This window comes from Simochromis diagramma, unplaced genomic scaffold (assembly GCF_900408965.1).
Source record: "Simochromis diagramma unplaced genomic scaffold, fSimDia1.1 OVJJ01000603.1, whole genome shotgun sequence".
Classification (NCBI taxonomy): domain Eukaryota; kingdom Metazoa; phylum Chordata; class Actinopteri; order Cichliformes; family Cichlidae; genus Simochromis; species Simochromis diagramma.
Window position 1 is genome coordinate 10391322 of NW_024387414.1, and position 27305 is coordinate 10418626.

The 27305-nt window shown below is 38.8% G+C and overlaps 1 protein-coding gene across 1 annotated transcript in view; it reads left to right on the forward strand.

Moving 5' to 3' along the window:
* cd276 (CD276 molecule) overlaps nt 1–27305 on the forward strand; it is a 68927-nt gene that overhangs the window by 27427 nt on the left and 14195 nt on the right. The window contains exons 5-6 of the mRNA XM_040011243.1: nt 19141–19278; nt 22759–22803. Of these exons, the coding sequence (XP_039867177.1) occupies nt 19141–19278; nt 22759–22803 (183 nt within the window). The remainder of the gene's footprint in view (nt 1–19140; nt 19279–22758; nt 22804–27305) is intronic.

Here is a 27305-nt window from a genome sequence, read left to right on the forward strand (position 1 = left end):
ACCATAGAACCAAGTCCGCCAGAGCTTATATTATATTTTTACATGGTGTGGTGCCATTTTTGGGAGCATTTCAAGTTGCTATACATCAATACAACAATTATAGCCCAGATTTTAATAATATGTATTCATTAAGTGCATAGTAATTACATAAATTGCAAAAAAGTGCAATAAACTACAAAAAAATTGAAAATCGTTTTTGCTTTTTTTAACATATATATTTCTAGTTAGAGAAATTTAAGAGGCTTATCCCTCAAAACTGTAAATACAAAAAAGTTGCACAAAATAGTTTCCCACCACAGGAAATTTATTTTGAGTGTCTTCATAGTTTTATTTTTGAAATACACCAATTTTTATATATTGCAGGAAAAAACGAAAATAAATATTATACTGCAAATTTGCAAAAAAGCAGCATGTGCATCAAAATAAACTATTTCCAGCAGTGCAATATGAGTCCTAAGCATCCCAGAAACGACACAGAAAGTCATAAAGTCAAAGATAACTTTTAAAAACACCAGTATAGGCCCTGATGGTAAAAAAAAAACAACTACATTTCCGCGAAAAAGACGTCACTTCCGGTTTCGGGTAGGTAATGGCGGACATGCAAAAGTTCGCGCTGACGTCTATTCCAACGTAGGAAGTGTTATGAACAGCTGATCGGATCGGCAAAGCGTGTTTCTGGAATATTATGTTTTTGTTGCTGCAAGTGCTTTTTATGCAGTTTTTGCAAAGCTATATGTGGAAGGAAACTGTGACCTAGGACAAGCTGATGGCATAAGATGTAAGTACAACTCCTCTGGTTTCATATGCAAAAAAAAAAACTATTGCGCTACCGGGATTTAAAAATAGTTACGCAAAACAGAGCGTGCCGGCTTTAAAGGGTTAACTGTTTGTTCATTATAACCATTTTTATATATTTCATATTTATATATTTCAGCTCAAAAGTAATTTTGACAAATGAACATAATTTTGTATACAAGGATTTACCACTAAATAAAAAGCTTGTCAGTCAGCACCAAATGCTGCAACACTTAAATACAATAAGCTGCAGATCTTATATGTGCATCATTTGTGATTGAAAAAAACACCTGGGCATGATGTGATTTTTTTCCAATTATTTTTGAGCCTTTTGTATATTTATAAAACATACAGACCTTGCAACATATATGTTGGAACGTGTGTGTATAAACTTTTATTATTTTGCCCTATGCCCGTAAATCTGATGAAAGTCAAATGCACGGAAACACAATTTAATAAATATGTAAATATATACACCAGCAGTAACTGAGACAATTGTTTTTATGAAGTTTTCTTTCATCAACTCACCTATATCACATTCAGGTGTGCAGAGATTTTGTATCAGTGATATTACATTTCATATTATAGGATGTTGTTTATATACCTGCTAAAATACATTACAAGCACGCTGATGACTGATGTCCTTGGAATTCTTTATTCCGCCAATTCTGTGTAAAGTTATTTGACACAAAGTGATGACACCGTTGACCAGATAATGTAAGTGTTTATAGGTATGAAATATGTGCTGCTTCACCAACTATGACTTACTTCCAGAGATGAAAGTAAGTGTGTCCTGTTTTGTATTGTGAACCATGAGAAGAATTAGTGCCGGTACTCCAAAGCAGGAAAAGAAGCTGTCAAGGTTACAGAGTAAAATAGGATTCAAGTTGTAATCCTGAACATTGTAAACCTGCCATTGATTCTTCAACAGTGTCTTAAAATGTTTTCCCTGTATTTCCTTGTTATTTATCATGTGCTTCAAAGCGAGGGACAGACAACCTCAAAGACGACAGTGGTGTGCTTTGTAATGGATTCAAATATGATTTTAAAAAAAGGGGAAAACAAAGGACAAACTCATTTTAACATTTGCTTCAAGGTCTTTCTGTCGTTTAGGTGCAGTGATGGTGGGAGCCTTGTTCACTGAGTTCAGATTACATCCATTCGGTTTGCTGATATAATCTGTCAAGTAGCGAGACTAATAGATAAGAAACTAATTCGTTCCTGTTACGATCATGCTTCTGAATAACATGATGCAATTTTTTTAAATTCATTTTTTATTTTGTTTTGGGTTTTTTTTTTTTTGCATAAATTGTTTGTGTGTAGACGGTTGACGATGATTGTATTTGCTGCTGGCTGTTCAACAAATTGCTTAAAGAGGGTTAAAAAGATTATCTTGACCTTGACCTATAAAGATGTATTCTGTAACTGAAAAAAGAAGAACACAATCAAAAACTAAGTCCTGGTAGAAGTAATCATCATCCATTCTGTAGTACATGTGCCATCAAACCAGGTATACAGAATACATTGGATGCACTGACACATTACCGGCCTCATATAGTAGTTGTGACTCAATCCTTTCTCAGTGTTTTTGCACATCCCTGAGCAAATTACATATGAAGGTTCACCTGTAATTATAATTAAGCCCTAGTGTAAGTGCATCTTGTCAGACTGTTTGAAAACTTGCACCTATGGTTCTCAAGACATTCATTGTTCTACAGAAAGAACATTGTCTCAAAGTCATGCCCCAACTGAGTTTGTTTTTATTTATTAAGAAAATGCTTGCTTAGCATAGCTGCTGTTTATAGCAGTGACCTGGTTCACATAGTCACACCTGGGAATGACCAGTGTTCTCATATGCCAGTAACTGAGCTGGGGTGAGCTTTAGGAGATAATACAGTGCTCAAGGACAGTTAAACATACTTTTCTGTTTTCTAACTTTTAAAAAATGAGCAAAACTTGGTGTTTATTCATTTTCATTGTTTCTTTCATCATTGTCGCGCTTTTCCTTGTCTTCTTTTCTATCTGTTGATAGAAAAAAGGGATTTATCGACATGTTAATTATGATCAGTCAGTTTCAGATTTAATCTGGTTTGACTCTGACTTTTTCAGAACTTACTTCAGTTGTTTTGTGCCCCCAGTGTAGATATTCTAAGGTGAATGAGAGAATAATTGTCCTCATTTGTGCATAAGAAGGCATTGTTTAGTTATAATATATTCGTTTTGAAGAAAGGCCACCCTTGTGGGACATTAGTATGAACATATTGTCCCTGACTCGTTTCTCAGCCAGAGGCTGAGCATTTTCTCAGGCTAAATAACTTAGCTACACACAAGTTGTGAGACTGTGATTAGCTAAATTCCACTGAGAGAGACAGATTTACAGAGCCATTTTTTCAGTCTGTCCAAGATACCGTATTTTAAAAGTGCTGGAAGGAGACAAAGTATATTTAAGCAATAAGCCATGAGAAGCTGAACTTGACAGTGATTTTGGAACAGCTTAAAGGCATTGTTAGAGACTCTTCTAAAAGAACTGTCAAAGCAAAGCCTGGAGTAGCTTTTTGCTTTTGTCAAATGACTGCAGTAAAGAAAGAATGTAAGTGTGCCAAAATGTTATATTTTAATGTGATTTTAGTCATCAATAATGACACTCTTACCAATGTCAGTGCCGACTTTTGGCTACAAAGTATTTTACAAGAACTTCAAACACAGTCAATGAAAAGTGAATGAAGGGACTGTTTTATGTTTTAGACTCAATAAATGGCTAGATTTTCTAAGACGAACTATATTGATTTAGAAGAGCTCTTAATGGACATGGTGAAGCTGTTTTACTGTTTAACAGCCTAAAATATTTGAATTGTTTTCTTTTAATCATTTCCTGCCAGCTTCCACACTGCTTTATTATTTATTATTTAAGCTATTTATTGCTGAGTTAGTGTTGAGTTGGCGAGGTATTATCATCACCCTGTTGGTATGGCGGGCGAGCGTCACGAACACCCAAGACTGTGAATGCGATAACTCACAACAAAGGACACAGGATTTTGAAAGCTCTTGGACAATCTCAGTGACCTTAAACCTCTGACCTTCACCAAGGTCGGGTTTTCTGAAAATCCTATGAACGTGATAACTCATGAAACAAGTTGCCATAGGTCATAGGTGCATGTGTAATAATCTCAAACAAGTTTAAATCCCAGTGACGTCAACATCAAGGTCAAGGTCAGAGGTCAAGTTTGACAGAAATCACAGAGGAAATTTTAAATTTATAGGTGCATCTATTATGAGGCTGAATGAGCAGCTGAGCAACGGGAAGATGCGCAGCAAAGGACCTGGGCTGCATTCAAACCCTCTGTAATAGTATTACATAGAGGCCACGTGCTCCCTCCAAGACTAGGTGTCCTCTTTGCTGTCTGCTTTAACTAGTGGATGTTGAATAAATAAATATGTTGTTGTTCCTTTGAGGACACATGGGTTTAAAAAAATATGTTAATGTTTAAAATGTGCTATCCCTTATAGCACCAGTGGTGTCATATATATATATAGTACTCAGTAGCTAAATCTGATCTTTGACTTGCCTAAAAGCAACAAGATTTGTTATATTTTTTCTAGACTAGGTAAAATGTAGTTTAATCACTGAAGGAATTTTGGTTGTTTTCATGAGATAAATGAATAACACAAATAAGCTGACCTGCATCAGCATCCGAGTCCAGCCTAGCTCGAGTGCTTTGAGAATATTCATCTGTCTCTTCAGTAACCACCAAAGACTGCAGCAGAGGAAAATGAGAAATGCTGTTTTATAATGAGAGCCCTAGGCAGAGACATACAGAGACATGTCTTTAAAAAAATCTATCATTATATATTCTCCTAGTAATACTGCAGTGGGAGAAGCATACTAAGAAGTTGTGCTCTTTGAAGAGGTCCAGGCAGTGCTTTAATGTTTTGGATAGAGCTTACGTTGCTTTGTGATACAGGGTTAAGCTTACATCCTGTCATTTTTTATTCAGAGATGTTGTCATGTAAGCAGAAACCGTTCCTGATGGTTTGAACTATGGCTTTGTTTCATCATAAACAAACATTGATACTTTAAAATCTCTGCCTCACTTTTTCAAAGTCTAACCAGAGGATGCTAGACAGAATCAATGATGACTGAGTGAAAGTTTTCCAAGTGATATGGCGTTTTTTGTTTTTTTTCTTTCGTTTTTAGAACTTAAGCACACTAGATACAGGATGTAGTGTTCTACAGCTTCTTAACAGTCTAAAGAGATGAAAATCAAATGTGAAAAACCATTACAAAACTAGTGCAGCTACTGGGTATGTTTCTGGCATGAACACTTCGAATGGATGGTTCAATAAGTGTCATGTTGAGGTTCATATACTGAATTATATTTCTCTCCCACTTTGCACTATACTGATGCAACACAGGAGTTGTTTCAGCAATAGGTGTGCACTTTACAGAGTGTCTGCAGAGGGTTTCAGGCTGCAGCTTGTTCTCGGAGCAGTGAGCCGCAGGAATGAGCATCAGGAATCTGGAAATATGGCTCATCCACCATGGAACTTTGACATTTCAGTATTTTGAAATGGAATATTTAATTTTTGTCTATGTGTCACGTATTATGCATGCAGACGTTCTTGTTATGGTTCCATCTGTTCACTTAATCATCACTTTAAGTGTTTGTTTGTTTTTCTCAGTGTATATACAGAGAAAATGCAGAGAAAAACATTTCAGTAAGTTATGTATGTCTAAAGCTGCAGTAAAACATGTTTTCATAGTGATAGTGGATTACATTTAATTATGGGAAAAGGTACCATGTGATAACAAGGCATGTTTGATTTGGTTTTATGGTCTGTTTTAGCTTAATGTCATAACTGCCATTAAAATTTTAGCTGGCGATTTAAAAAAAAAAAAAATAGTTAAAAAAAATCACTCATTCTGATGTGTCCTAAAACGCCATTTCCAAAACATAAAATATGCATAAAATATCCCTAGAAATGTAATGTAATAATTTTACATTTACATTTATTTCCTTATTCATATAATTGAAAATCATACAAAGAAAACATGATGATTTTTATCACTTTTCAAAATACTTATAATCATTTGGATTTCTTTTTAAACAAACAAAGTTTATTATAAAAAAAAAAAAAAAGAGAGGGTCTATGTTGGTCCCAAAGACAGCCTCTATAAAGGTATCTGTTTTCATCAGTAGACACGGAATGGGAAAAGTGTCTTATGCTTGAGTGGGAACATTAAGACTGAACGTTATGCACAGGTAGCAACAACTAGAGAAGGCTGTGCTCATTTCAGTAAGAAAACGCTAAAATCATATTCTGCAAGCAATACATCAACATGACTCCATTGTACAGGGTGGGCCATTTATATGGATACACCGTAATAAAATGGGAATGGTTGGTGATATTAAAGTCCTGTTTGTGGCACATTAGTATATGTGAGGGGGCAAACTCCTCAAGATAGGTGGTGGCCATTTAGAAGTCGGCCATCTTGGATACAACTTTTGTTTTTTCAATAGGAAGACGGCCATGTGACACATCAAACTTATTGGTAATGTCACAAGAATAACAATGGTGTGCTTGGTTTCAACGCAACTTTATTCTTTCATGTGCCGGTCTCTCTGGCTTCATCTTCAGTAACTAAAGTGTACCCTTTGTTGGGTTGAGATCAGGTGACTTGGCTGATGAAGAATGTGGCATTTCTTTGCTTTGAGAAACTCTTGAGTTGTTTTTGCAGTATGCTTTGGGTTGTTATCTATTTGTGCTGTGAAACACTGTGCAGAGAGAAAATGTTTGTCCTCTTACTTCTATCAGCATTCACATCATCATCAAACACTACCGATTTGGTTTCATTGGTGGACATGTGCCCATGCCGTAGAGTTGCTTCCACTATGTATGATAGTTCTATTAAACATGGCGGTAGCTATTCCTTTTCTCCTTCTCCTACTTTCTGCTTCCTGTTGTTTTGGTATAACCCTACTTTGTTATAGACTCTCTGCATTTCAATTCAAAAATACATACCTCCAACAAAGTGCTCTTGCCTTGGCAAAAGAAAGAATCTGCAGTCATACTCTATCGTTGTCTTTTGTGGCCTTTTTGTATCAGTGAGCTGACCGGTGCATTCATTGTTTTTAAGAATGTACCAAAGTGATGATTCGTTCAGTCAGCTTTTGTTCTCGCTCAGATTTGTTTTCATTTTTTAGGCTAATGATGACATCCTTCACTTGCATTAACATCTCTTTGTGCTTCATATTAAGAAAGCCAGTGAAAAGCTGCCAAATGCAAGTTCAGCACTTGGACTCAACCTCAAAACCTTTATTTGCTTGATTTCTCATGAAATAAGGAGGGAATTGGTCTCACATGCCAGTGAACTGCCCAAATAATTTTCATTAAATCCCTTGAAGTAAAGCTCAATGCCTGCACCTCAAACACATCTTGATTGTTTGATTTAAATGTACTGTTGTGGGTGCACAGAGGCAAAATTTAATAAACCTTGTCACTGACCAATGATTTATGGACCTAACTGTATAATATAAGTGGCTACAGCTTGTTGACCTGCCACCATATAGCTAATAAAATAATATTGCTACCAAAGAAACAAGATTCAGCTCTTGTTTGTCTTAGTGTTTTAAACCTATTTGCTCGTGTTTTTTTTGTATTTTTGTAACATAGCTTTTCTACTATTCCATTATCAACCAGCCAGATATGCTGCTTTGGTACAGATAGTTGTCACTAGTGATTATCTCCTACACATTCTCACCATCTTCAGAGACAGTGATTGTTTTATAGCTAATTAAAAATTTAGACAAGGCAACATTGTAACCTGATTATTGCACTGACACTCAGGGACTGAATCGTGAAGATGGCCTTGTGAAGAAATGAAGCCCCCCACCCCCCCCCGAAAAAAAAAAAAAAGAAAAAAAAAAAAAGAAATCAATAGTCCACTCTGCCTCCAACATCTTAATGCCACTCTCAGAGGAGAGGGATGTGCGGAAGTGATGGACTCTCTGTCAGTTACTAGACATCAGAGGAGTTTTTAATTGAGGCCCCAGCGGGGCAGACAGGGAGACAGGAAATGCTGAGAAGAGCGTTAGCCTGGCCCGTATTAGATGACATGGGAAGGCCGTTTGTGAGACAGTGTTCACACGCTTTTGTTCCTCTGCTATGCTAAGGCTGCACACTATATTACAATTTTTATTATAGTACAGCAATGTGCAAAAGTCTTGAGCCCCCTCTCATTTCTTGCTCTCAAGGGCATTGGCTGCTTTTTCACAGATTTTTAGTCCAGTCCTTGAACTTGACCATTTTCAAAGGAATTTGTTTTTGTTTGTTTGTTAAAGGACTTAATGATCCATAGGGTAATTGTTCAAGCATACAAAATGCACCTAACTTAACACTGTTATGTTTACACGTAACGGATAACAAACTTATTTTAAATTATATTTCTAGGAACTTTTGTTACTGGGAGCATGTCAAAAAACACATTTGTTCCCATTTTCATAGTCAACTCTACCAAAATGCCAAAGATAACTCAGTTTGATAGACATAAAATAGTATTAATGAGGTAATCCCTTAAGAACTGTTAGCTGGACACTAGGTAAATATAGCCATGGACCTGAAAGATGCAGTTAACTTTTCACTTGATCCATCTACTTTTTGCTGAAGCCTCATCCGAAATGGTCTCGGTGGAAAGATTGCTGTCAAGAATCGGTCAGGAGAGAGGCAAAACAGTGAGTGCCTACAGCCATTTGTATAACATGGTGCAGGGGCTGTGACAGTTCAGGGCTGATTTTTGTGTTTGGGATTTTATTAAAATTGATAAAAAAGTGCCCTTAGATTTTTGTTCGACTTTGCAATACCATGTGGAAAACATCTAATCAGCGACAACGTCATTTTTCAGAGTGACAGTGATCTCAACACTCAAACTGCAGTAAAAGCATATCTGGACAGAAAAACACACAATGGAGCACTGTCATAGATTTTCCTCCCCAGAACCTGAACCTCAACATTATTGAAGCAGCTGTGGTCTCTGTGCAAACATCAGAACTGTGTACCTTTTTAATAGTTCATGTTTTTAATTGAATAGGTTTCAAATGCAGGGTAAACAATGTGCACAGAATTGTTTGTATACATTTTTTAGCTAAAGTTTAACTTATCATCACATTAAACATTGTTCTAGTTTACAGTAGTTGTGGAGGTTAGCGCCATGCTGGTTAAAATTAAGAGCTCATCGCGTCCTGTAGCCAGTAGAGTGTGTGCGTGCGTTTATATCCATGCAGTGTGCTTCACAAAACCTCTGGTTTGGGATTTCATTTTGGGTAAAAGGCTTGGAAGTGTGTTTCATGTACTATGAATCCTGTTTTTTCACCATGTCCTTCCATGGCTGACTTGTCTTATCATTAGGACAGGGACTCGGTCAGCAGTGTCTTGTGCCTTGTGGTTTTTCTTTTTACACCAGTGCAAGGGTTGTTCATGTCACAGCTGGGTCACATTCTCAAACATCCCACACACTTACTGACATGCTACCTCATGGTTTGCGTCTCTCTGTTAAGCCGTCTGAATCTGTTTCTTCACCCACCATTTTCTTTGCATGCAAATGTTCATTTTTTTTTATTGTAAAATGCAAGTGTATGCTTACTGGTTAACATCCAGTAAGCCATTTAAGATGCTCACTGTGCTCTTTGATGTGACATTTAAATTCCATTCTGCACCAGAACAAATAAGTGTATCCAAATCCACATCAGATAGTGTCTTTACCGTTCTGAAGTTTATTCTGGTTATACTGCGCACCTCTACCCCAGGCCATTGTTTATATATGCCAGCACAGAGCTATTACGCATCCTCGCACCTCTCTGTCTGTAACGTACCCTCTGCATTACTAACACGACAGCCGTGCAGTTGGCTCTGAGCTGTATATTCAGTTAATTAGCCCCTCTACTGGGTATGGGATTACCTTCAGCTGTAAAGATGAGAAAATTCACGCTAACCTTGCCCCTGGCATATATGAGCAAGACTTGAAATCATTTCTTTGTAAATACTTGTGACTTAGTTTCCCTATGCTTTTCCCATCAGACAGTTCAGTAACATTCATTGTACTTTTGGCTATGTGTACTGTGGTAAAACTCAAAAAAATTCTAACAGTTATGAATCTACCTTTTTCCCCGTTTGTTCATATGTTATTGCCATTTTTTTAAATGCATGTCATTTTGCTCTGTGCTTACAGTTGTTTGTTTTGTTTTTTGTTTTTCTTACTTAAAAACAGAACTGTATAAAGTTAGCCCATCTAACTAAAGACTTAAGTCGCCTGCGCAAGCTTAAGTGTTTACTACAGCAATTACAATGTTGCCAAGATGCTGACTAAGTTCATTTTGATTCTTTGGCTAACCTTGTTTCACACACAACCCACAGACCAACAGTATAAAACATGGATATCACTTCTGGGCAGAGATGGGCAGTAACGCGTTACTTGTAACGAGTAAAGTAAGGGATTACTATTGCAAAAACTGTAATTAGATTACCGTTACTTTTCCGTAGGAACGCTGCGCTACTGCGTTATTAAAACCGTGATTTTTTTTTTTTTTTTTTTTTTTTTTTTTTTATTGCGAGAACGTCTCATGACAGTGAGGTAAGCAAGTGCGACGTTCGTGACAACAGCTGTGTGCAGATCAACAATGAGTGCGGGAGAGAGTATGAGCTTGCAGCGTTTAAAGCGTGGAAGTACTGACCTTACTTTAAGTTTGATTCCATAAAAAGTGACAAAAACATTAGCGTCCGTTGTGCGTGGGAAGAAAACTTCTTTTTACAGCGAAAAAACCCCCCTAAACTTCCGAGCAAGCACAGAGTGCGCTACGACGTAATGGGAAACTCACAGAGAAACTCGCGGATTCTTCCACTGACCGCTGTGGCACACCTGCACCAGGGTAAACCTCCGCCTACGCCACTCCTGCTTTACAGGTGAAAATAGAGCAACAGGACCGCTAGTCTTTGACTTTATTTATTTTCTGCTGTGTTTTACTTGCATCTATTTGAAAGAGTGAGTGTAAACACACACACAAAAAAAATTTTATGTGCTGGAATGTGCAGAAAATAAGTTTAAATGTTAAACAAATTTCTTCCAGTCAGAGAATGTTGCATATAATTAAATTTTTGCTTGATGCATAAAGTTAAAAGGTTAAAACTAATAAAACAAGTTTTAAAAACAGACTTTTCCATTTGATTACATTTTGTATGATGGATTATGCAGAAAAAGTAGAATTGGGCTGAAAGATCTATCGCTTTATCACCTACTCAGGTTGTAAATCGTGTTTTTAAAAAGTAACTAAGTAATTAATTACTTTTGAAAATAAGTAATCAGTAAGTAACGGGATTACTTTTTTAGGGAAGTAATCGGTAATTAGTTACTGATTACTTTTTTCAAGTAACTTGACCAACACTGCTTCTGGGTCACAAAAATGAAGCCAGTTCAGCCTAACAATTTTCATTTTGTCTGAAGGCCACCAGATGGCGCTAGCTATGGTTGCAAAAAGACTTCTGGTATTATGGAAGTCTTTCAGAAAACAGCTTTCTGCAAACACTTTAGTCCTGAGTTTATGGGTTAGTCAATCTTTCGTGGTCACATTGAATAAAAACGCTAAGCATTTTTAATAAATCTGTCTCACACTGTGCTTCAAATTGAATGGTTTTATGTGCATTGGCTAATAAGTTGTCTGCCAAAACCTATTAGCCAATCAGCATGCAGATTTACAATCAGAGCCCCCTCTTCGTTATCAGCTCCACCCTTTTGCAACAGAGATGTTGATACAGAATTGTTTGAGGCTTCAAAACATGACTTCAGAAACCAATGGGTCATGTTACAGTTGCTATATCCATCTTTTATACTCTGTATTCAGTTCAGTTTTATTTATATAGCACCAAATCACAACAAGTTGCTGCAAGGCACCTTTAATTGTAAGGTAAAGACCCTATATTAATACAGAGAAAACCCCAAGAATCAGACAACCCCCCACGAGGAAGCACTTGGTAACAGTAGGAAGGAAAAATTCCCTTTTAACAGGAAGAAATCTCTGGCAGAACCAGGCTGAGGGAGGGGCAGCCATCTGCTGTGGCAAGTAGGGGGCGAGGGGAAGGAGATGAAACAAAAGACACACTGTGGAAATGCAGAGTGGTGTATAAACACAAAGAGAGGGGAAAAAAGGTGAATTCATACTATTAATTTAGTTTTTCATTCATACTGCTACACTGTTTTGTTTCATATGCAAAAGCTGCGATCATCGAAATCCATCTCTGGCTTTGACCTGCCAAATGAAACTCAAGTACACTCCATCTCCATGTCTCATTGTAACCTCTCTGTGCTGTGCGACTGTTGAGTGGCAGGGAATATTCACCTGTGGATCAATCAGATTAAAGTCTGACTCATTTTATGAGGGTGGTAACCTTAGCACACCATCTCATCATTCTAAATCCATAGCACTGCATTATAGGCAGACTACCTCCACACTTTGAGCCAACCTTCCACTGGAGAAAGGTCAGAAGCAGCCTGACATGTCTGAGAGATAGCTTACGAGTTGAGAGTAGACTAATACCACAGAGTTCATTGTGATTCAAGCCCAGTCCAGCATTCACGCAGTCACAGCCTCAGTCTCTGCTTGCTTATGAAGCAAAAACTAATTCATCCAATTGTTTTTTCACCTACTCAGGTCACTTGGTCACTCCCCCGCTTACCCCCATCGCTTCAACCTTCACTGACTCACTAACTCATCCACCTTGCTCTCCTGCATACTTTCCACTACTTTCTGCACCACCACCAGATGGCTTTTATAGTTCTCCCGCTGAGAAAAAAAAGAGGGCTGTTAGAATCTTTATTCCTATAAATGCAGAGCCATTATTTTGTTTTAATGTGCACGTCTGCACATCATACACTCCTGCTTGCCTCAAACCCATAGCGTCAGGGGAAGGGCAATAATGTCAGACAAATTGTGTAAGTAAATGGGCGCTAGGTCGTCCTAGAGATGAGCACATTGCCTCTCTGCATGCCAATATGACAGTGAGGTAGTATCTCACTGAAAAGCTATTTATTGAAATGCAAAAAAGAGCAAAGGCTCCAAGCGAAGATGCTGACAGGACAAAAACCTGTCGCCATCCATCTCAGTTTGCCAAGTTTTCCCTCTACAAGTCAGCTCCTTGTCCTCTCTTGGTGAGGAGAGGTGTTCCTAGAAATATTGCAAGAACAGCTGGTGTGCCTGTGCGGTCACAAGCTTTTCAAGCTGGGGCTGAATGGGGAGGGTTCTGGGGTTTTGATGGACACCTTCGAGGTTGATAATAAAGGCTCATAATTGAAACTGAAGCTGAAACAAATTCAAAGTCATTCGTTCAATGTAATCCTAATATTCATGCTCATGTTTTTCATTCTGATTAATCCGTGTCCTCTGACACTGAGGCCATCTTTCCATTAGCACAGTTGTTATTGTTTCTGCCAATCTTTTCTTCCGTGGTCAGGTTGTGTTACACAGAAAGTGCATGAAAAAAGTTGAAATCATCGATGCCTGTGCATCTATTTGCACTTTCTGAGGTAGTGTGTGTATATATATCAATCACTTCACTAGTTTACGGTGAGTATGATTTAATTCTGAGCTCCTGTTTTGTCTCATTGAGTTTTATATCTCATTCACTTTACTTTGTCTTCCCGCGCTTACTGTATTGTCAGAATAAATGTCTTTATCTCTACCTTATGACTCATTGTTAGAAAGCTATATAAGCCTGTTTCTAGCTGTGCCTCTGTGATCTCCAGGGCTGTATAGGCCCTCTAGCAGGGCTGGGCTCTGCTGCTGCTCAACCCTTGGGCTAGCCCCTAGTCCAGCTTGCTCTTCTGTGATCAATTCTCCTCTGTAACAGGTGCCCTTTCTCTCTACCTCCATCTTCACAACCAGCCAGGAAAAGGCCAAGTTGTTCATCCTGACAATGAAAGAAAAACCTAATTGACTCTTCCTCTCCTCTTCCTCATCCGTCCAGCTTGTCTACAATGAGCCTTGAGGCTCTTTTTAGCCTGAAGCCATCCTTCCGTCAAGAGACATTATTCTCCTTTGGTCCCAGCTTAAGAGGCAAGGTGTCTTCTAGGAAGGTAAAACTGGGGTGACAGTTGGAGAGAAAGCAGCTTTGATCTCGACCGCCTTCACGTTGCAGAACCAAGATGACAGGCAAGGGAGTCTTAGGAGCACTTTATTCCTCCAGAGGTGCTGGAGAGAAAACACTCAGGCTTGTAAAAATGCCTGCAAATCTTTTACTGAAGCCCAAACAATACCTAAGCTGGGCCCTTGCAAGTCCTCTATAGTGTCTTCTAGAGACTAAGGGAGCCTCTTTTCTCCCTGGCGTTGCGCCCTATGTTAGAGGCTCCATATGGAGGTGGTATTTTATCATTCTCTTACCTGCCCCCATTAAATATCTATTTTTATCTTAGTAGGCTCCTGTGGTCTTCTACAGTCCACAAAACACCTACGGTGATGCACCCCCTTGTATAATAAGTATTACTTCAGGATAAGCCCTGGGTTAGGTGTGGTTGTTATCACATATAAAAATGCTACAAAAATTGATTGATGGTATAATTGTAGCAACCTTCCATATGGCACTTGTTTTTGAGAAATTTGATTATGCTCATAAAAAATCTGCAAGGAAACAACATAGTGTGTTATATCCATGTGCAGCGTAATAGAAAATGACCGCTTTATAGCTTCTGCACCTGCCTTATATTAGAGATGGACCGATCCAATATTACGTATCGGTATCGGTCCGATACTGACGTAAATTACTGGATCGGATATCAGGGGAAAAATACAAAATGTAATCCGATCCATTAAATATCAAAAAAGCACCTCACAAAACTTGCGACACGGCATAACTCTCCTCATAACCGTAGCACGTCGAAGCAGTGTGCTCACATAGAGCGGCTGTGTGTATTTGTAGCTTCGCTACCAAACCAGCATTTCATCTCCGAGGAAGTGATCCCAGAGAGAAGTAAAGCAAGTGTGTAAGTTCATCTCTGAATGTTTGTAAAGCATTCCCACGTTAAGCTTAACAACCGATATATGGAGCGACTGCCTCTTCTCTCCCCCTCCCTCTCCTGCTGCTACTTCAATCATGAAACTGATCAGTGATCAGCTGATCGGCTTTTCTGTCGCGAGTCCGTCTCTCTTGTTTATCTCCCACTTTGCACCAGAAAGAGGAAACCAGCGGCTGAATAACAGCAGCACGTTTAAGCTTGATAAGCTGTTGTTAAAATTTATTTAATATTACTTTGTACACCAGGATCCTTTTCTACGTAGCTGACGCTGGTAACTGTGTAGGGGCGGATCTAGCAAAGTTTAGCCAGGGGGGCCGATAGGGCATGAACAGGGAGAAGGGGGCACAAAGACATACTTTTCTTTCTTATTCTCATTTAAAATGTCTAGCTTTTAATAAATAATTATCTGAATCTTACACCCAAAGTTTTAATCTGATGTAAAATGAATAGAAGTCCATTACTGTATATAGTAACTATTAAGTCTAATATACCCTAGTAAGCTATAGTACTTTTTCCTTTGGGAAGGTACCATCTGTGCAGTCTGCAGTTCTGTTGAAGAAAGATGTTGAATCTATTTAATTATTCTTGAAAAATAATTTATTTCTGTGCATTTTTTTTCACACTGCATCAAATTAAAGTTGATTACGTCGATTAAGCATCATGAGGTGGAGGGTGGGGGGTGGTTCCCTATTCTTTTTTTTCTTTTTTCTTTTTTTTCTTTTTTTGTTGCTGGGAGTTTTAGAGCCCTATTAGTTAGGTTGCTTACTTAAAATACCAGAATAGGGAGGATGGAGCAGGTTTAAGTTTATTAGATTGATCAGTATTGCTGAACTATGAAATATTTTGGGTGCAGTGCATTTTTTGCATACAGGTATAACAGAATAGCTTTAGTGTTTTGTTTTTGTTTGTTTTTTTTTTGTTGTTTTTTTTTTTAACTTGAGTATGAACTTATAGAAAAAGCAGCAAAATATTAAAAAACAGTTTTATTGATTAAAAAACGCACTATATCGGATTCATATCGGTATCGGCCGATATCCAAATTTATATCGGTATCGGACATAAAAAAGTGGTATCGTGCCATCTCTACCTTATATTTTACATATATATAGCATCACACCAACACTTTGAGTAAAGTCACAACATAATCAGTAAGCTATGATATTGCACTGGTGTTACTACTGCCATGTCCTCACAATCTGTTTCAGTAATGTACACAAAATATGTGATCTCTACATGAGCTGTGGATTATGTCCCTTCTTAGTGGCCACATCACAAGACAGAAATATCTAATAAACGAGTAACCAGAGGCTGCTTGTTTATTAGTAAGTAAGAAAATTCCTCAGAATTCAAATTGAGATTTCTGTTGATCTTCTTTCATATATGAAGTATACTAAATGTAATTTTTAGAAGACCAAATATTATTTCAGGATAAAATGTATTACTGTTACGCAAGACTAAACTCATAAATGCTCTAAAGTTTAAATACGCTAAAAGTATCTAGATCGTTACTGTGCTTCCAGTTCTTTATGTGCCAATATGACAACAATAAAAGATCTACTATGTAGATAACATGATTTCATTTGTGCCCACAGTGCACATAATATTCATTTCATGTTTACTGGTAACACAACACTTTGTGTTGGCATCAGCAAACGTGGAAGGATAATAAATACAGACAAGGAACCCTGATGAGAGTTTGGCATTTAGGTCTGTTATTATCATTGTCTGTCTCTATCAAATCAAATCAGCTTAATGTTAGGCACACATTACACTTCCAACAGTGTTGAGTACAAAGTTGGCTTGAAATTTATAATTGATTTTTCTAACAGACAACATTTTAAGTGTGTATTCTGATTAGTGCTACACATTAACAGCATTGAGAAAATGCCAAGTGTGTCAGTTAAGTTTGTCCTCTGTCTGCAGGCTCCAGGTAATGTGACAGTGCAGCCCAGAGCACTCCATCCTTACCCTTGCACAGAGGGAGTAGGGAAAAAGGGGAAAGAGAGGATAGGTAAACAGAGCCATTAGAGACAAATCTATTTCTGAAGAAAACAAAATCACATCATCAAACAAGAGAAAAAGAAAAATATGATCCTGCAGCCCTTTGGGCCCCAGCGTTGCAATGATAGCCGACTATGGCATTTGTCTTTATCAGCCTGCCTAGAGGGAGGAAAAGCATGGTGGGGAAGGTATGAGAATAAAAAGAGAATGAGAGACCATGGAAACAAAGAGCACTGCACCTTCTTTACTCGCCACAAAAAGCTAGACATATTTGTTACCCTTTTTTGCAATCACGACACGTGAACAGCTCTTGTACGATTAGTTCTTTCATACATGTGTTCGTTCCTGGTACGAAGTGGCTTTCAGATGGTCATTCTTTAAATATAGCAGAGCGAAGGGCTCAGTGGACAGCGGTCCACAGCATCATCACTCATGGCTAGCCTGGGGAGGCTTACACAGCTTCATCATAATGACAAGATTGACTTTCCAGATTTTATCCTTTCTCTGACATTTCGTTCTTTATTCTGCTCTGCAGTTGCAGCACCAAGGAGTCTTTATAATGCCTTTTGTATTGAGAGATACTCTTGAAATGGATATAAACAGCTAAACAGGCCATGGCAACCTTAAAATTACAGTATAATCGTAACATACGTTTTTGTATGCAATTCTGCTCTCTTAATTTAGAGTGATATCAAAGCATGAATCTTCGTCGAGCAGAAATAACAAAGCAGGGTGTAAGTCAAACGGTGCATCGTGTTAGATGCTAACATCAGCATGCTAATATGTTCACAGTGAAGGTGAATAGTCATTTTGCAGGGTTTTTTTTTTTGTCAATAAACCAAAATGTTGTACAAACTGAGAATTTGATGTGATCGTGGCATTCACAAAAGAGTTCAAGGATGAATATGTGTACAGACTTAAAGAAATCTCTCCAGTTAGTGTTGTAAAACGTTAACTGGCATCTTTCCTGAAGCCATTAGGAGTCATGTTTGTACAATAAATGCCACACCACTCCATCTAATAATATGGTAAGCCAACAAACTGACCAAATAATGTTGCCATATCAAATAAATCTATTTTTTAATATCAAGTACACTTGTTTTACAGGATAATGTTTTTTTGTTTTGTTTTGTTGTGGTGTTTACTTTTTTAATGGATTTCCTTCAGAGATTAAATGCCGGTATTAGCCTTCCATCTTGGCTGGTTTATATTTTAGCTTGCCTGTCTTCATTTCTGATGCCAAGTCTTTACACATGCTTCACCATTGCGTTTGTCCAATGCCAGTCATTTTTTCAGCATTTGTTTTCTTTCTTTCTTTTCTTTTTTTTTTTTTTTTAGCCCCGAGTGGGCATTCTCTGAAGGAGGCTTGTTTGTGCTACAGCCAGGCTCGCAGCTATTTAGTGGCTCTGCTGTTTCCTTCTCCCTCTGTTCAGTTTGAATACCCCAGGGAAATTTGGCTGTGTCTGATATCTTTTTGTCGTCCCGTTGACCAGTTTTTTATTTGCCCTCATCAGTTTCCAGTTAGCCAGGATACTGTCACCAATTTTGATGGATAATTTCTGAAAAGTGATGTGAAGTGAAAGCATTTTATGGTTACAAACCTGTATTTAACGTATGGGCATATGTATAGCAAAAAAACAACAAAACAAACATGAACTAAATTTTGGCAACTACAATTGAGAATCTTCTGGCTTGTTGTACATCTCAAAACTCAGAACTAGTCATTGACTGGGTACATCAGGAAGTTATAGAGTATTACAATCATCAAAACTTGTCACATCTGACCAATGTGTAGCAGAAGGTAGGGAGTGGGATAGTTAGTGCCAGCAACCTATGAAAGCGGTGCCAGTGCTGTTTGAAACGACAACACAGTCTTGTGTGACTGGTAAACTATCTGCCATCTGGGCTCAATTGAAAGGCTCAAGTGTCTTAATTGGACAGTAGTAAAGAAGCTCTTACTGTTCACATCAAGCAAATTTTCCCACTAATATCTATTTTCTCTGACAGTCCCAGTGTTTCTGAAAGTCAAACCTAATATGGAGTCAATGTGACAGTGTTGATGATGATGATGATGATGATGATGGCAATAATCATCACCTGTGTCATCATGTTTTGCTTTAGTACTTCTGCAGGCTTGGTAATTCAGATTCTTTATGGCAAGGAACTCTAACAGCAAAATTGTCAAATAGCACGATAATGGTGATGGATACAGCAGTGACAGTTGCACTCTTATTTTAGCACTGCAAGAGTGAATAATGAGGCTCTTTCTCCCTCTGCCCTTTCTGCTTCAGGTCAGAACATTGCGTTCCCTCCGGTGGCTCTGTGGGTAACTGTTGGCCTGGCTGTATGTCTGCTGGTGCTGCTCATTGCCCTGGCTGCTGTCTGCCGCAGGAAGATCAAGGAGAGCTGCGAGGAGGCCAAGAGAGAAGGTGGGGGGAAATGGAGAGGTGGCTGTGCACATGCAACACCAGTGTATATTCTCACATTTCATGGGTGATGACCTCTTCAAATTCTGTGTTGAGTCCTCAAGGTCGGATAAAAGAATGTTTTAGGGCTGCCTTGCTTTCATTAGGAAATATGAAATATTAATCTTAGAGCAGTGGCAGCTTTTATCCCCCACAAAAAATAAAATAAAGTCATGATATTATGTCATCTATTTTGATATTTTAGTTTTTGGACTATGTTTGCCTATTACATACATAATCCAAGGGCTTACTGAATAATGGATGTTAACCAGTGGTGCTCTCAAGCATTTTCAAGCCTTCTCAGGGCCTTCATTAAAATGTTGGATGATTCATTAAACTCTTCACATATTGGCCCGGTGGATGATGCAGTACTCCAATGTGTCGCCTAGATCACGTGGGAGGCACAATGATAGTGAGAGAGATAGAGGAGAAAGCAGAGATGAGATGTTAACTGCTCAAGGAACTGTGAGAATCCAGAGGGAGTTCTGGTTAATGCATATAGGCAGGATCTCGGATGGTGGGACACATATCTTCAGCTGAGAGGAACATCATTACTAGGCTCTGGTAATTAGCGTTGCGGAATAGCCAAGGATCGCCGCAAGTGCACAGAGAAAAAGTTTTGAAATGAGATAGATAGTGCAAAGCCACCAGCTCTGCTGTAATGAGATCTGCTCAGAGTGGAGGAGACATTTAAATAAAGGTCAGCCAGTGTCTGCACCAAGGCCCAGAGGTTTAAAAATAAATATGGAAGTGACACAGACTCAGAGTAAATAGCTCCATGGAACATATGAAATCAAATGAAATGGAAAGAGAAAAATATAATGCAGTTCCTCCCACGGGCAAAGGCCTCCTAGGGGTTGTGGGACCCCTTTCTTCAGTGGGCTGGAAGATGATCTGCTTGTCTCGCCTGCAGCCCTACCACTGAAGGCAGGATTGATTATGTGGTCATCCACTGCCCACCTTATTAAAATGTATTTTTCCGAGCACCGATCTGAAAAGTGGGAATGCTGACTTATTCACATATCATGCAAAGTTTTATACTCCTGATAAAGTGATACTCTGTGAATACAGATGTTGAGTGGCTTAAAATAGGATTGGTACGCATATATCCAGAGCTGTGGGGAGAATAGGAAGCAGGGATATGCAACTTAATTGTGGTTGTCTTATCTTTTAATGGTATTCCCGGATATGGTCAGATTGAAGTTGACACTCCTTTTCACTGTGTCTGGGTATCGAGGGTGGAAGGGTCAGTAAAAGTGGAGAAGTGAGCAAGTCATTTTTCTTCCCTGTCATAATGTATGTGGGGCACTAGAATATGTATCATAACAGAGCTGAGCTGCTTGTGGTATTGCAGCTGGAAGTGAAAGCTCCCTTCCAGAGGCAGAGTTGCCTCAACGCCAGCACGGCTCGGCCCTCTCCCATATTGTATTTTTCATTCATACTTCTCTTTGGCCTCTTTACATAATTACTATGACTATGTGTCTGAGATATGCTAGCAGGGGCCACTGATCCATTTCTCTAAAGCATAATTTACATTCACATAAGCGTGTGATTTAATCAAGCCTACACTTGGGATCATCTGTAAGGGACACAGGACAGAGCTCCCCCGTGTGAGAGATGAAAGTCAGAAGGGAGTCAGTGTTTTCCCTGTGGGGCTGTAGCACAGTGGTGCACATGTTTTACTGGGGTTAACGGTTAGGCACAAAAAACAGGAATACCCCATGCCAAAAAGCTTTCAAGCTTTTGAAATAACAAAATTATTTTGTTCCAGGTGTATGTAAAAAGCACATTAAAACAGGCGTTCGTTAAATCTCTTACCAAAATACTAGCAAAATGGTTATTTTTTTTTAAATGGGCAAAATAGCTTGATTTTTGTCATCCGGCACTCATTTTCAAAGGGAGATTTAAAACCCTACCAGCACAAAACGCAGCTGCCATTAAGTCTCGTGTGTTTTAATATGCACAAAGGGTTTATAAGAATAAGCCTCTGCTGCTTCTAGGGTCCAAGAATGAATGAATTAAGGCACTAATGAGTGTATTTCTAGTACTATAGGTTTCTAACTGTGGCCTTTCTCTTTTGCTTACATGTGAATCATTCATGATGGCACAGCAGTATTTAAAGAAATTCAGAAGCACAGGGACAGATGGCAGGTTGAAGAGGAACATTAACATTCTACTAGCTTCAATGAACAGCAATCTCTGTCCCCTGACTCTTTCTACTTTTATGTGTTTTCGGACAGCTTTTGCACTTAAGCCATAGCCGCCCTCTTTGTTACCCCCACGCATTTGGAATACTGCCAGTAGGGGTATAAAATTGTAACATTCAGTGTCCAAGGGAGACAGCTTTCACCCCTTCTCTGTGGTTGGCCTCGTCTTCACCCTGACTTTAAGGTGGCTTTTAAACGGACCTTACTCTCCTATCAAAGTCTTGTCCCTCAAGGTATTTCGACTGCTTCCATTTTTTAGGACTGGTCAAACTTGGAGGTGCTGAATAAAGACATGAATTCAAACAGGCTCATGTGGTAACATTATGGATTATATTGCTTTTTTAGTTTAAAGTTGCTAAAAATATGTCTGCTGAGGGCACTAAACCCTTCCCAAAATCTTCAACTCAGCTTTAAGCCCAAACCTGGTCCGATTAACGAAAATATGTGATAATATATGACACATGTGTCAATGAGTGTAATACGTTTCCAAATACATCATAACACAGTGGAGGATAAACTAAGGAATATGGTGTGGGAAGACTTAGATACAGGCTGTTTGAATCTGGAAACTCAACACGTTCTGCTGCTGTAATAATACGGATTTTGCTTAATTTCCCTAGAGGATTATAGTCCCTGCTGTCAGAGTCCAGGAAAGTCAGGCAAATGTGCTGGAATATAAACATCTGAATTGTGTTTCCTTGACATTTAGTTTTGTTCAACCAGCAGTTTAATCTCATGTATCATACGCTAAAGAGTGGATCTTGAGTCTGATTGCAGTGAGAATGGTGTCACAGAATGCATATCTGGTGCTCGGATGCTCTGTCCCAGGCTATTTTTAGCCTGTTGTGTGTGTGTGTGTGTGTGTGTGTGTGTACACGTATGCCACATGTGTATAAAGTGTGACAGTCATCACTGGGCTCCCTAACTCCGTTGACAGTGGTTTTCAGAGAGCCCACAGCTAAAGCCTAATGTGATTACTGTCTTTGTGAGAGAGCTGGATAGGAGGTTAAGGGGTAGATATGACTCTTTGTGTGTGTGTGTCTGTGTGCGCGCTTGCGTGTGATGTAGTGGGGGTACTATTGTTTGGAGCGTCATCGTCATATAGCTCTGTCATCACAGCGTGTCCTTTGAGCTGGGAAGGATCAGCTCACCACAGGCTTATGATGAAGTGACTACATTGTGTGCCTGCCTTTGTACTGTTGCTTCCACTGATAATGGCTCCTCTGTCTTCCCACAGCTGAAGAAGCCAAGGTGCTGGAAGAAGAAGAGGAGTCAAAGACAGGTCAGCCAAATACACACCTGGTCAAGTTTCAGCTTTTCAAATGGTCAGAGAAGAGATGTGGTTGAAAATAGCTTTTTTTTTTTTAAAGCTTGACATCTTTTGGCTTGTATCAAAAATGTTTAAATATGTTTAAATACTTTAAATGTAATCATGCATGCATGCATGCATGCATGCAAACACTGTCAGTACCAGGCAAGGTAGCAAAAAAAAAAGAAAAAATTAGTTCCGTATTAATTGGATTAGTCAACCCAGCCAAGCTGGTAAACAAGGCAATCAATTCTTTACAAATGCAACACTTTGGATATGTGGTTTGATCTAGAAGTGTATGTTTTCCTGACATATGGGTTTCTTTACTTACAGTGCAGGGCTTTCAAGTTGCAAAAATATTAAATAATGCAAAAATCCCCCACAGTTTAGTCTAGCTTCTTTAACACGAAGTGCAGGTGTCAGGTTTGTAGGGACTGAACAGCACAAGTAACTGAATGTTAAGTTTGTTTACTGAAGTGTGAGTGAGCGCTGATGAAGCATGAGTGCGTGTGAGAAACAAGACCAGCTCCAAGCATCAAATCCATTCAACACAGCAACCCGGTGGCATAACTCTTCCACTGTGTGTGTGTGTGTGTGTGTACGTCTGTGTGTGTGTACGTCTGTGTGTGTAAGTGTTTGAGGCAGGGAGAGGGAGACGGGCACACTAATTTAGTGATGCCAACAAGCTGTTTTACATTATACATACCCCCCAAAGCTACAGCTATAAAAGTAAAATTTATCTTGTCTGTAAATTTAATGGTAACAAGTTCCACAAGTTTCAAGTTTCTCAAAATGCCAACAATAGTGCTGCCGTGTCCTGCATTTAAATTATCCTTTTTATCAAGGCAAATTGATTTTGCAATTGAATCCTGGCTGAAATGTGTTGGGCATATTGTTGTCACTTGAAATAAGTTGCCTTGAATTTTATGATGTCTAGCAAAATAAATACACACTTCTAGCAGTCTCCACGCCACTATTTCTTTAAATGTATCCAATGGGCCAATAGCCTAAAGACGTTTACTTATTATTTAGAATTTTTCATGGAATAGGAGCTGGTCAGAGCTGTACCATCTACACACACACTAGCAGTTCTTTTGGGTAGTACTAAGGCAGAGAAAGATGCATGCTAATATAATAATAACATGCTTGCAATTGAAATGCTAATCAGCTTGCAAGCGGATGTGTCAAAAGAATAAAAAAACAAACTTCTTGCACTTGTTTAAATAAGGTGCTCTGAGGTCTTCTTTTCCAGTAGAACATCGTCTTACACTACCATTTACCAAATAAAAACAGTTACTGTTTACCACTATAGAATCACACACACCTTACTTTCACAAGTCTAGAGAAAACATGCATTTGTGTGTTTTACGACTTTACCGCATTGCGTCATAAAGTAAAAGATTACAAATGTAAAACAGCTGTATAGCTGCTGGCTCATTTTCATTGGTAATTATTTCCTGTTGTCATCAGTCACCCAATACAGGCTCATCAGTGTTGTTTCAAAGTGATTGCCAGGGTTTAGCTGATGATCTGACTGAAATGTGAGAGTTTTCAGTCAGAATTTTTTGCCCTCAAATCTTCACATAGATTGGCCTCAGCACTACTGCCGGTAGCTATGTTGTTGGAACTGAAGCCAGCAGTAGTCATGCATTTCTCTATTATTGTTTACAGTCCATCACAGGCGGCGCAGGCACTTCAGAGCACCCGTGTATTCTGAAACTCATGTCACATTCTTTAACTGCGAACACCTTTTTACTGAAAATGTGAATAGTGTGTTCTTGCACAGCACTGATGCCAATATACTAAAAATGTCACAATGTAGCTGTGTGGATTGTAGTGTGGAAGCGGAGGACTCAAATGCAGAACAAGGCAGAATAGGAAGGACAAGCTTTATCGAGGTTTATCAAAATTAGAAACATGGCAGAGAAAATCAAAACAAAACCAAAAACTGAAGAGCTGGGAGGTACCAGAAAACACGGGGGATAAACGGCAGGACAACGCACACTAATGCAGGAATTATTCTACAAGTTGGGTCGACACATACCACGAAGGCTGCAGTGTACCGATAAAAGGAGTTTCCAGATACTACATAAATTAGCACATAGATATCCAGCAGAAGCCTAAATTAAGCTTACGGGTTACACAGAAGGATTAAACAAATATGACATAGGATACAGGGAGGACCGAGTCCCTGTACTATAAAGCAAGTTCAACAAATTCAGGGTATCTTTACATTATCCAAATGTACTTATGCTAACATTTGCAGTCGGGGTAAGCAGTCACACGAAGCTAGCTATCAACTCAGTTGACTCGATAATTCAACGTAATTATTTTATTGCTGAGTGCGCTCTCTATGTTACTGTTTATTTCTAGCATGACATCTGCACATTAGAGCTTTGAAACTTTAAACGAGATACATTTTAAACATTAAAGATTACTAGCCCTAAGTAAGGAAATGTGGAAATCACTTTAATTTAAATACAGGTCAAAATAAAATGAATTTCGAACGGGGATTCTTGGCACGTGTCCTGTTTTCTAGTAGGTACAACTCCAGCAGTTTAAAAGAGATTTAGCAGCAGATTAATATCAAGTAGAACAGAATTTATACATTTTCTAAATCTTCAAATTTTATAAACCATTCCTGATATTCACGAATGATACTCATGAGGGAAATGCAAAAACCTTCTCACCCCGCAGAGGTTCAAGGGATCTTCCAGGAATGGTGACGCCATGGCAATATACCATGGTAACTAAAGGTCAGTATACTAGAATACCAATGAAAAAAGGATTCAAAACACTTATAAAACTTATAAAAAGATCAAATCAGAAATTCAAAACTTTGGACAATAGAAATTCTTATGAAAACTCAAATATATTAACTAACAATGCAGGACAGTAAGCACCAATCAAAACCAGAAACAGTGACAAAAATTAGACAATTAAAAAAAAAAGACTTGTGCATATTTGCAACGTAACACTGTCTGTGTCCACAGAATCTTTTCTTTCTTCTTTTTTTGCACTCAATGCTTTCTATACAAATCATGTAAAGTTCAGCACTGACAGCAGTGAAAATCCAGAGCGGTACAAGAGTCATCTTCTACTATTTCTAGAGACCACTGTGACATGGTTGTTGCTGCACTTTCTTTCTTTCCTCCTTGTATTGAGGATCTTCACTGTCTTAGTTTAGCATATTAGCATGTTATGTTAATATTTGCTCATTAGCAGTAAATGTAAAGTACCGTTGAAGTTAGTCTGAGAAGCAGGAAGAAGTAGTGGCACAAACACTGTAAAACTTCAGACTTGTTTACATGTCGTGTTAATTAGTAAACTTTCGAGATGTACCATCACATTGAACCAGAGCTGCAGGTTTCTTCAGTATTTATCCTTGCCTTTTCTAGTGTGCTAGTGAACGAAAATAAAATACTGTCATGTTTGCTTTTTTTTCCCCTTGAATGGAGTGCTGTGATATTTTGCTTAGTATTAATATGACCTTCTGAGTTCAGAATTAATTTTGCCATTAGCAAGCAGAGCAAGTTTCTTCTGGCTGCCTAGCCTCAGTAACTACCCCTCACAGCCCTGAGCAGTTCTCCCTCAAGCGTTAATGTCATTAGAGTTATTCATTTGACTCCTTCTTTATTCTGATTGAATTATTTAGCCTTTCTGTGAACACCCAAGTCTAATACCATGTGATTTTAATAAGCTGAGAGGTGAAGGAGAGTCTTTGAGTGAAGAGGGACAATGGCTTTTATTCTCTACTGCCTCTCTCATGAATGTTTCAGAGATCTGTGCAGCCAGGAGCAGGGTCAGCCATCCCGCAACTAGCGAGACTTAATAGCTCAGCTTTAGCCAAAGGGCCTGAGTAAAGGATAGCAGAGTCGAGAGACTGTAGTATGCATGCATGTATTGCAGTGACAAGAGCACAACTTGAGGCCACCCTTGGTCTTACTGCTTCTCGTCATCGTCTGCACACCTGGTTGATCCAGGTGGACATAGTAGGCGGTGAGCTTGTGAAGTCAAGCTAATGGCTCTGTCTTCAGAGATAGCTCTCTAAGCAATCCAGACAGCCAGCTTTGTTTTGCCATCTGGCTCCAATTGCGCTGACAAAGGCAGAGGTTCTTGCATGAGACAAAGGAGCTGAAATGAGGCCCACTTTAATAAACCCAGGATGATGGGGAGCCACGTTTGTGTGTTATCTTAATGAGCTGTCCAAAGGAAAGCGCGCCTCCCCTTTCAAAGCCAGCCTGATTGGAACAATAACCAGCGATAACTAGAGACCTGGACTCATTCATTTGCAGTGGGATAGAATCCCTTTGTTGCCTTTACAGCAGAGGCAAATAATGTTTAACAAACAGTGGAGCTCAAATTCTGGATGTATTTCTAGGGGCTAAAGCCAGCAGCAACCTTTTCACACACAAACACACAGTCAGAAGCAAAGGAACACACCCGCAGCACACAGACAGAAGCAGTGGTTTACA